Genomic DNA, 12161 nt, shown 5'->3' on the forward strand with positions numbered 1-12161 from the left:
ATACCACAATGAGGGGAAGACCTGATTCTTTGGTTCCTGCCCCTTCCCTTCCGAAAGAACTGACTGGTGTGACATCTTGATCGAGTGAAGTAATCCAAAAATAACCCACTGAGGGGTCCTCTGGCCACATCTCTACTGTGACAATGTGCAGCTCCATCTAGTCAAACATAGTATGACAATCCTAAATGTATTATCCCAGGGGTGATTTGTACATATCGCCTCTTTATCTGTCTGTTGGCCAGCACAAGGTTTAAAATGATTTACAAACAGCTGCCAGTGATGAGAGATTAAAAGTAAATATAGCCCGTTTGGAGTTTAAAACAGACCTTTCCCTTTTACTCTTCAGTTGTATTTATGGGTTTGATCTATTTTTCTTGTTTAAAACAATTATGCCTCTTTTTTTTGGAAATCTCTAATGATAGGATCTGTCACCATCTGAGACACTTGCCTGTCTATAAAAGGAAAATTACTTAAAGAAGTTTTTTCAGGGTCATTTTGTATATTTCTTCAGTGTTTTGATGCCACATCTGAATGCATATAATTAGCATAGCACACAGTACCTGTTTCTCCCCATTTTCTCATGATCTTTAACAACACAGTGAATCTCAGCTCCAGAGTCCAGAGGAATCCCCTTCAGATCCCACTCAAAACCCTGACGGACACAAAGGAAAGAAATGTTTAAAAAAAAAAAGAGTGAAAATGGGATCTTATAGGCAGAACATTTTAATTATGATATTTTGTAATATCCTTACTGCACCTTTATTGCATTATATTTGTGAAGTACTTGCAAATTGCAAATAATTTTTTTGTCTGGTTATTTTGCTCATACAGAAATGTTGTCACAATTTCACCAGCTCGTAATGTTGCAAACTTACTAAATGCACTGAATGTGTTTTTAGGGTATGCTAGATAGGTGGTAAGCTAACCCAGGGGAAAGCCAATTCAGGGTTGATTTCAATTCCCAAAACATTCATACAGGCTTGTGTAAGTAAAATCAAACAGGTTTTTTTTCTGACTAACGTTAGCTAATGCTAACTTTCACGTTAATTGCAAATTGCTGACTACATACAGCAAATTTCTATCTTAAGCAGTTATGTTAATTATTATAAATTTCCAAGTCAGATCTAACTTTCAGGTAGCAAATTATTTTACTCACTTTGAGCGGCCTGATGTTGCAACCAGATATGAATAAAGAAGCAGTCAAAACTAGCATTGTTAGGACCCAATGGTAGATTAATGTACCATAACAACAGACTTACCTAAATTGCAAGGCTGCTGCCATTCTAACAAATAAAACATTATCTTTATATCTTTACTAGATCTTTTTTTGTTTTCAGTTATTTTTGTCTGTATTTTGAGTTTCTATATGAATCTATGGATGCTTCACTTTGATGAGGACTCCAGGACTGTATGCAAGAGGAGGACTCATCCTGCATTTTCCACTTTGAGTTCTTTACCAAGCAATGTCTTACTTTTAAATTAGGTTATAACTTGTTCTCACATTAATAATTAAAATATACTTAATATTTGACATTGCATTATCACACACTTAGGAACTTTAACGGATGATGGGTTGATGAATTTGTGGCTTAATGGAGGACTTACCTCATTCCACACAGGGTTAGGATTGTTTTTGATGACCTTTGTCTTCTTCTTGGACCCTGAAACAGATATAGAAAATGGAAAATGTAATGTTTGTTTGTCAATACAGATATTGACCTTAAGTTGTGTCAGAAATGAGAAAAATTATTTTTAACGCCATCTCGGAAAACCTGAAAGTCTCCTTTTTGCAGTAACCAACAACTTAAGTTAGAAACCTGTGTGTCACATATATTTGCTCTGCTATTAGCTCAACTAATAGTGCAAACTTTACTTACAAAGTAAAGTTTTGACCAACATTTATGAGCATAGCCATCTTAAAAAACAAATTTTAAAAATCAGATTAGTGGAAAAAAATATTTTTAACAATAGAAAAGAAAATGTGTCCAGATCTACTCCAACTTTGAATAAGCATAATAATAACTCAGTAAAGGCCTTCAGAAAAGTCTATGCAGTCACCCCTATCTATCCTACACCATCCACACTGACAAACATTTTAATGAAATGTGTAGAATAAAATCGTTAAATGTTCCAGTAAGGGTGGATTGTTTATCTTTACCACTCATGTACCTGTATAATGATAAGAAGAACTGCTCCATCACATGAAACTTTTGTTACCCTCGTTCATGGTTATGCTAATCAAAGATATGAAGTTATTCTGAATGTTAAAACATAAGAACAAAAAAAAAACTTTACACATTGCACCTTAAAACTTTGGAATAAATTACCCTTCTCCATAAACAACTGCTAAAGTCAGAGTTTAAAGTTGAAATATATACTATTTTTGGTAAACAAAATTAAGACTATTGCAGAGATTGAACTTACTATGTAATTTTTATTATCTGTATTTTAAGTTGTTGTAAAGATTAAATAATATAAGTATATCAATTCTAGTCAGCTCATTTTGTGTGATGATTACTGACATACATTTTATTGTAATTCCTCCAAAAGGTGCACTATAGAAACAAGTTCGCACATAAACAGTGGTATAAATATTCTGCTCTAAAATAACTACTGACACACAATAGGTTTATTTGTATATGTGTGTTATCTTTCCATGGCTTCCTGTAACATGAAGTTCGGAGCTCTGATTTCCTGCCCGCCATCGGGCAGCTTTAACCAGAAGTTAGAGGTGAGACAGGTTAATACCCTGCCAGAATAGGTACTCAAATACTGAAGGCCACTTATGAAACAATATGTGTACAAATATGTGATAATGTGAGTTATCACACAGGGGGGCAGTTATCACAGTTTCCAATTATTTTTGGTAAAACAGGAATTGATTGAGACAGAGACTAAACTTGTGCTTCCAGATAAAAGGAAACAGAGTCAATGGCTATTGTCTTCATCTTTGAAGTTACCTTTTCATTTCCATGACATGCTAATTCCTGGTAAATGTCACCAAGGACAGCTGAAGCTGATACAAATGACGGTAGTTTTGCATGTATTGACTGCAGTTGTTTATCTGATAATCCCATTAGATTAGATTATTTTAAAAATTACTTAAGTTATTCTTGAGGAGCTTTTACAGACATGCTTTCTACATTATGATGTATTTTAAAGGCAAGTGCAAATAAAACAAGAAAGGTCAGGGGTTACAAAAGTCAAATATGAATAATTACAGATTTTTAACCATGAGTAAATAAAAAACGCTGAATGAATAACTTAAACAACTGGTGCATAAAATGTGCAAAAAAAAAGAATCAGAAAAATGTAATAAGAGGATAGGAGACACTAAAAATGAAAGTAAAAGGGTGTCCACACAGGAAGCTATTTGTTCATTGCACATCATTTTGTTGCTTAGGTTTGGTCACCAACAACATTCTAGGCTCAGCTTGCCTTGGTAACCTTCTGGATTCATCACCCTGCCATATCATCCAACTCAAAGTTGACACAAGTTTATCTTAGAACCACAGGGAGTATCAAACGTGGACATAACTTCCAGGTCAAAAAAATTAAGTCAATGCAGTTGTGCCTAAAAACCTGCCACACTATGGTGATAACTTTAGTTGAACAAAGACTTGTTGTCCTATAGCAGTTCATGGGAAAATAACATCACATCTTTTCCCCTCACCCCCAAATGGTTTGAGCAGATGGTGGCCCCTCCCTGAGCCAGGTTATGCCGAAATTTCTTCCTATTAAAAGGGAGTTTTTCTTTTCCACTGTCACCAAGTGCTTGCTCATAGGCGGTTTGATAGTTGGGGTTTCTCTCTAAAATTGTAGGGCCTTTGCATTGATTTTTGTTGTGATTTTGTTGTTGTGATTTTTCATGAAATAAATAATATTGAATTGAATCTCATAGACAAACTGCTGAGTTGAAGGGTTCAGTCATTTATTAGGGGTTATATTAAATAAAAAATGAGGTACTGTTTTATCAATCTTGGTCATACAATGTGATAAAATAGTATTATCTGTGTTATAAAACCACGTGCTCGCTTATGACTTGTCAATCACGAGTCATTAGCCAATGAGTGTTGGCTTTTACAGTCAGATTGACACTTCTTTGTCTCATCTTAGCTTTTCCAACATGGTTCGGGTGGAAGCAGTCATCTCGAGGCTTCAAAACAGAAATTCAGAAGCCAGTGGGTGATGTCACAGTACTTATGTCAGTCGTCTATACATACTGTCTGTATTTGGAACCTTCCCACTTCACATTGTCCTGATAGCATATTAGATTGAAGTCACTGATGTTGTTGAATTTCTCTGGTCTCTAGTCGCCGCGTTTCTGCGAATTTCTTTCTGCGTGGACACTTTTTTTTAGTGCTCTAAACATGCAAGTCTGGTTGTCTAAAAATTTCCAGACCCTTTTGGAAACCAAAGGTCATTGGTCACATATCTTTGGCTTCAACTGGAGTACAATTAATATTTTTAATACATGTATTCCCAGTATGCACACACACACACACACACACCCAAATTGTCTCCATTCACACACACTCGGACAAAAGTTGTTTGCCTTCCTGTTTTCCCTACAGCGATCACCAAGTTTGAGAACACAAACACAAACAGAGAGCAATAAAACCATTAATTCAACTATACACACCCAAGCAAGTGCACACACACACACATAAATTACCTACGTAAGAGTGCCTCCGTTCTTGTGGGATATAAAAAAAAACATCTCCACCCTTCCACAGAAAGGTTGAGAGGTTACATTTGATTCATGAGTGAATGTGTGTGTGTTGTGCGTGTCAACTCTAGAAATCTCCCAAGTGCTGGTGCCACAGTCTGAAACCTGCAGAGAGGAAGTGGCACAGTATTAACTTCCCGGTTCAACTTGGCACATTTCTATTATGAGCTGAGAATAGAATAGTGCAGCCCTCTGGGTTTTCAGACACGTATAGGAAACCTAGATTTAGACCTTCACTGTGTGTGTGGACATGTATTTTTAAAGTCAGCTCAAAGTTTAAGGAGTTATGGTCACATGAACAACCAATCGCCCATGTAGTTTTCAGAGCCTGATATATTTGGACCAATAATATTTGGAGAGATTAGAAATAATGAAATATCTCAGTTTACGTATTTGATGTGTTTTCTAGGTTCTTATTTTGTGCGTTTGCACTCTGCTTGAGCACTTTTACAGTGTCTCTCATTCATTCATTAGGAGTAACTCGTGGTTCTGTATTTTAGCCAATGATACTTTGATGACTGATACTGACAATTTAAAGCAGTAATATGAAACTGAACAATATACAATGTATGTGTAAATGTTATTATGTTTTAATTATTTTCAAGAAGTGACTTTGGAAATAGAGACTATGTCACAGTTTGTAGACTTGAAGTGTTAAGGGTTTAGTATTGTTGCCTCCTGTTTGGTTAAGGAGTGTCTGTGTGGAGTAATTGAGAACAGTACCAGCAGCTGAGTCTGACCCACATGGGGGATCCACATTATAAATAGTACAGTGCTGCCAGCTTTTATTTTTGTTTTGATTGAGAACAACACTCACTGACAATAACAACACTTTGGCCGGAAATCCTGCCTTTAGGACACAAACACCAGCACACGCTGCCAGATTTAATCACAGCACCCATAGACTCATTGCTCACAAACACAGCGTAGGGAAGGAAAAAAAAACAAAACAGTCATCTGTCTGTGCATTAGCACTCATCATAACCTTGTGCAGAAAGAGTTTCCATGAAAATGTCTATTGTATTGGTCACTCTTATAGGCCAGAATTGCTCTGGAAACTCTGGGATACATTTCCACAATCCGTTTTGAATACATTAAATGCAGAAAATGCATATCCTTCCCTCTGGATCTGTTGAGATTAGTCAGTTCATATAACAGTTGCTCAACTAACATCTCTGATTTCTAAAAATGGACATGGTATCTGTGTTCTTGAGGGGAGGAAATCCTCTTTCACTTTTTCTGTCATTTTTCTTTCTGAACTCTAAATTCTTCAAGTTATTGGAACACAGTTTTGTGGGGAAAAAACCACCAACTCATTTATTTTCCATGCTTTTTTAAGTATATAAATGGAGTATATCATTCATTTTTGATGCTTAAGGTGTCCAAGGCACTGCTTTATCACTATAGTTCAGTGAGCTTTTTCCCCCCACAATAAGAAAGAAGTTCTGCTGTTTAGCCATAATATGAATGTGGATGTGGGAGAAAAGAGACATAACAGAGTGGTTTCAGTTTCACTTTGCTGCACTGAATCAATTTCTACAGATCAGAGTCGACTGGCTCTGCTGGAAAAGGAAAGATGCAGAGTCACTGCACCAAATTCACTTAATTTAAGAGTGCATGAGAAGGGTGAGATAGGCATGAGTAAACAAAATAGGAAAAACATCTGCTGGCACGTCGCTTATTAAACCCTGAAAGAGACTTACACTAGTCTTTGTTAAAAATGGGCTGTTGATCTGTGCACTCAATTTAAAATTAGCAATAGATTGAGGTAAGACGACGATACAAGTATTTGTGTGATGGTACGAGAAAACTGTTAGGACAAAGGCAGGAAGTAGAAAGCAGAGCTCTCTTCATAAAGGAGTCAGATACTGAGTCATGGAAAGTAGCCCTACACGAAAATCAGATCGGAAAACAGGAATGCCGCTGAGGCAAAGTAGCTAAGAGCTCATTTATTGTCGCTGATTGTGACATCACCACAGCCCTGTCACCATGAATAATGGAGAAGAGGGCGTGTCCCATATGCTGCAGTATTCTACTGAACAATAGGTGTCGCCAACCAGAAAGAAATCTAGCGCTGGTACAAGAGTAGAAAAAGATTTTTTGTTTGTTTTCTCCATCTTTTTAGGTGTTGCAACATCTCCCTCTCTATAAACTGGGAATCTTTGAGCTTCTGCATTTATCCAATATTGAAATCATGGCAAAAACCAACAGAATCATGACATGACAGTCCAAAACTTTGTTGGTTTACTTTGTTGCGTCCTAGGCATTTTTCTGATTTTAAGACATCAAAGTCTAGACTGGAGGCTGCAGTTCTGGCTTTAAGTCCTGAATAAATAATAAAAGGTGATTTCACGCAACTTATAGTGTCCAAAAGTGGACTCTGTTTATCTGGACGTAGTGGGAGAAACGTTTTGTCACTCATCCAAGTAACTTCTTCAATCTCAGCTGACTGCAGGTTTCCCCAATCTTATAAACAGTAATGCATGAAACTAGCACCACTGAATGAACAATGGGCTGGGAGGTTTCTAAATCATGATTATGCGAATTCTCATGACCATTGATCAACAATCACTGATCAAAGACAGCTGATCAATGGCCATTGATCAATGAATGGGACCTCCCAGCCCATTGTTCATTCAGTGGTGCTAGTTTCATGCATTACTGTTTATAAGATTGGGGAAACCTGCAGTCAGCTGAGATTGAAGAAGTTACTTGGATGAGTGACAAAACGTTTTTCCCACTGAAAGCGCTTCGTCCAGATAAACCTAATCAACTTTTGGAGATTTACTTACCTGGATGATTAAGACTGCATCAAGACGTTACATTTGAGTGCTCAAACTGAGTAGAAAAGCACTATATAAGTACCAGTCCATTTACCATTTATAGATTTTCTGCAGTGATAGGACCACCTACATTAGTGGTGCAGTTCAATAATTTCATTCACGCAGTACTTTTTTAGATTCCAGCAATGACAGATTAATAACCATTAGTAATAGAATTAAATTTAAACACCAGTAAGTTCAGTGTTGAGTGCCACTGTTAGCCATCTGTTTAGCCACCATATTTGACTTTCGTCATCAGTATATTTATTTGTGTTATTGCCTAATTTAAAAACAATGTCACAGTAAAAAAAAAAATGTCTGAGATTATAAAATAAGCTGCAAAAGTCATATCTGACAGGCTTTGAATGACAAAGAGACAGCTTATGCTAGCTGAACTCTTCCTTTTTTTTTTTCTTTAATTTAAAGTAAACATGTGAGTACAGTGAAAGTGCCATAATTATATAAATAACATGAACAACTTTTAGTGGGAATAATATCAGTATGCTTCAAAGCTAATTAGCCAAATAGCTAGTTAGCCTGGCTTGCTAGAATCAGTTAAGAATAAAAACCTAACTTGTTAGCACAACGGGTGATCCGAAATTTCACATGCAATAAAGACACTCAGTTAATTCAATTTAGTTATATTATGTTACCAGCAGTCTGTGTATGTATGTATGTATGTAAAAAAAATGTAAAAGAAGAACATAAATGGCTAAGACATTTTCCATTCAAAAGCATTCGCCTCAACTCCCAGCATTTGCAACCCACATTTCTTAGATATCTCTCACAGATATGTGCACAGTTATATTCTTGGATAAAAACTGTGTACAATAGCTGCAGTGAAATATCTAGTTTATTTATCCAGACACACAGACTCAGGAATTGTGTGTCTTTCATTCGAAACTCAACTTGGACATCAGCAATACTACAATCAACTCAATGGTCTGTTATTTCTACAGTAACATAATTTTACAAATTACGTATATTACACCTTAATTTTCAAGTCAAATGAAATTTAAAAAAAAAAAAAAAAAAAAAAAAACACACACACACACACACACACACACACACACACACACACACACACACACACACACACACACCAGCTTGAGCTTTCAGCAGCCAAAGAAACAGATATTTCCAAAAACCAAAGAACAAGCTAAGAGAACTGAAACAGTTTTATTTTGAACATGTTATTTGATATTTTTAACAGGCAACTTTCCAAGTTGATCCTATTATTCCCTGACTTTATGCATGCCCTGAACGTCCCATAATCCTCTTACCTCTGAAAATGACACTGGCCTGAGGGTCAGAGTGTTTCAAGTTGTTGGCTCGCTGAATAATACAGCGTAACATGTTGAACGCAGCACGATCCTGAAAGCTGAAAGGCTGTAAAAACTCGCTCAGAAATGAAAAAATCAAATCCCACTGTCACAGGGTTAATACAAGGTGGATCCAGTGCCGAATGAACCGCTGATTACATGACTACAGGAAGTTTGTAATGACAACAACCAAAGCAGTAGCGGCGAAAAAGTTACAAGGTAAAGACCAAAAAGAAGAGATAAATCAATCAGTAACTTATTTCCTTATTTCCCAAAAACTGATGACCAAAAACATGAAAGAAAAATAGTCAGAAAGATGAATGAAAATCCAGAAAAATCAGAAAGGAAAATATCTTCAGATAGCTTCTCCACATTGCCTCACAACATCTCCCTCTTTCAGTAACTACAAAATAAAAGCTCTTCTTCTCAGTCGGAGATGTCTCTTTCTTCTCACTATAACACTCCCGGAGGGAAAGAGGGTAGTGAGCAAATATGTCAGGAACCCAACAACCAAAGGAAATCTCAACATTTCCTGTGCTCTTTTCCTCTCGTCTTCTGGTTATTTCCTTGTCTTGCCCAAACATTTTCCTGCACACCTCTTTCACTTCAGTCTCTCTCTTAATCCCTTTATTTGCTTCCATCTCTCTCATGTTTTCAGTAAACCGTCACCTTTGCTAAAACCAACAGTTCTTATGGAATTTGGAACAATGTTCCGGATTTCCTTCAAAATCCTAGAAAATGAACTGGTATATAATTCCAGGAGTTTCAGTGGCTTTTGTTTAGTTAGATTTATCAATTCAAAATTGGCATTTTCTTGTACAAAGACACGATCTTAATTGGTTGAACTGATCAACTAGACTATGTGTGCCCTTCGCAGCGAAATCAGGTCAAAAAATCCAAAAGTTTTAGTTGCACTGAGATAAGTTGTGGAACATTTATAAAAGGTTAATTTCAACATTCTGTCAGAAAAATGTAGGCTAGCTGCAGCAGAGTTGAAGAGTTGTGAGCCTTAACTCTAAGACACATAAATTCCAGTGCCAGCTAGATGCACAGGTAGATAGCACCACCTGCAGATGTAAAGTGGGGGACACACATACCCCAAATTTTTAAAATTTGGAATAAAGTGAGTGTGGTTCAGGAAAACCTGAATCACCTTCCAATAAGTTATTCCTCATAATGTAAACATTACACTGAAATGTTTTGAAAAAAATATGAGGTGTTGAGCAATAAAACAATAAGAAATATTGGTAATCTATGAGTCACTTGTTAATAAAAGGGTCCTACAAGCTGTCGTGCAACTAGTTCATGGGATTGTTTTTTAATGAAAGGTTTTTAACACAAGCTTTACAATAATATATTTATAATTGATTTCTAAAATGGTATTTTATGAAAAGTGGTGAGAAAATAAACTAGACATCTGCATGAGAAGTACTAACAGAAGTAGGCTGTCAGTATGCTTCTTATTCAGTAACTGAAAGCTGAGTTTCATCTGATTTTTCAGGATACCTACAAAATTTCACCCTCTGATTAAATGTTGAAAATTGCCGGAGTGTATCCATGCTGCTGTTTAATCGATGTTATACTCTATGTCCAAAATGTTTTCATCTTACATCAGTTCTTCTTTATATTGTAATAGTAACAGTTGTGATTTCTTTTACTTTGGGGCATCTCTGTCTGCCTTCAGTCTCGACTCCGTGTCCCATGTGAAGTAAATTTCTCTTTGATCCTTTAAGCTAACTTTGGATCTTTGAAGCTGATTATACACAATCTTAAAAGTTGATAAGTTCAAGTACAAACTACTCAAGAGCAGCTAGTTACACCAGTGTGTTTATTATCTGTACTTAAGGCCTAGAGACCAGTCAGCAACCCCTTTAAGCCAATTCTTACTAGGCAAAAAAAAAAAAAAAATGTATGTCCTGACCAGTTGGCAAGCGTGTGCTTAAGGTTGCTATGAAACCTTTTGTTTCAGTCACATGACCCTAGAGTTCACACAATGGTCCCCTGACAACCATAGGGAAAAATGTCTATTCCCCAAATTACTGGTGATTGTTTGCTTGACATTGCTGTCTATTACAGGACAAATGTACTTTTTTGTTTTTAAATGAAAATTATGGGTGTGAATCTGCTAACCTTTTTGCAGACATCACCACCTAGCAAGTGTCAGCAACCACACACCAACCGGTCAGTGGCGTGTCTAGAAAATTTTTGTTGGGGGGGCCAGGTAGGGGCACAGATTTGGAGAAGGGTAGCAGATGTAATTGGCAGATAATGTTTAAAAAAAATTCTACCAACCGTTCACCATAATTTAATAACCCCGTAAACCTAATAACCGAATGCGCTTTTAACTGTTATTAGAATGAGATTTTAACCACTACGGTGCAAAGTTTTTAGATACTGTGTTGATAAAGTACAAGAGATACAATCAGTCAGTGTTTACTCAGCATTCAAGGACAGCAATATTTGCATAGCATTTTTACTGACATATAGTGCACATATGTTTTGGGCAAAAAACATTTTTGAATATTAAAATACGAACATTTGTAACAAACAATTGACAAATTAGCCAATGCAAAACTTTATCTGCCTGTTAAAAAAAGAAGATAATCTTCTCACAAACTGGTGTTTGATTTTGAAACAGGAAAAAAGTGGGGAAACAACTGAAAAGACTAACATTTGAATAAAACCTGAAAGCAAGTAAATACTTTCTATGCTGCCTTATGGCAAACTTTGGTAATATTGATAAAGAACAACACTGGCTGATGATGAAATACAGTCAGCTGGCATGGTGACACTGCCAGTATAACCTGCAGGGCTGGACTGGGACAGAAAATCGGGCATTTTGACTACAGACCGGCCCACCAGGTATTAAAGCCATAAAGACTTTGAATGAAAACAAATGCTGTTGTGACAGTCCCATATGGAAAATGGTAAATGGCCTGTATTTATATAGCGCTTTACTAGTCCCTAAGGACCCCAAAGCGCTTTACATATCCAGCCATCCACCCATTCACACAAAGAAATAGTAAAAACTTACATGATTTACTCATGAAAAGTGGCCACTTTCTCATTACTTTCATATATTGTTTTAGTAAGTATCCAAAACATACAAGATTCATTATATAATCTTTCAAGGGATCTTATCTGTTTTTACTCTTGTATGCTTTTCATACAAGTTTCACACAAGACAGATACAAACTTTATGAGATTTATATATATCTTTTCCATATGTACACTGTCTTTTTGGTATATGTATGATTTCTATACATGTTACATCAGATAAAAACTTTG

At 36.3% G+C, this 12161-nt stretch overlaps 1 protein-coding gene across 6 annotated transcripts in view; it reads right to left on the reverse strand.

Moving 5' to 3' along the window:
• The window catches only part of dysf (dysferlin, limb girdle muscular dystrophy 2B (autosomal recessive)), a 102036-nt gene that overhangs the window by 82175 nt on the left and 7700 nt on the right, over positions 1-12161 (reverse strand). For 4 of the 6 annotated variants that reach the window (XM_042215644.1, XM_042215645.1, XM_042215646.1 and 1 more), the window contains exons 2-3: positions 1606-1661; positions 561-652 (exon numbers count right to left, since the gene is read on the reverse strand). In XM_042215644.1, the coding sequence (XP_042071578.1) occupies positions 561-652; positions 1606-1661 (148 nt within the window). Of the gene's footprint in view, positions 1-560; positions 653-1605; positions 1662-8834; positions 11310-12161 lie in introns of those variants that run through there. The other 2 variants (XM_042215647.1, XM_042215643.1) reach the window with 1 other exon arrangement.

Source organism: Haplochromis burtoni, unplaced genomic scaffold (assembly GCF_018398535.1).
Source record: "Haplochromis burtoni strain Fernald_Lab_line unplaced genomic scaffold, NCSU_Asbu1 Contig_781, whole genome shotgun sequence".
NCBI classification, from domain to species: Eukaryota; Metazoa; Chordata; class Actinopteri; order Cichliformes; family Cichlidae; genus Haplochromis; species Haplochromis burtoni.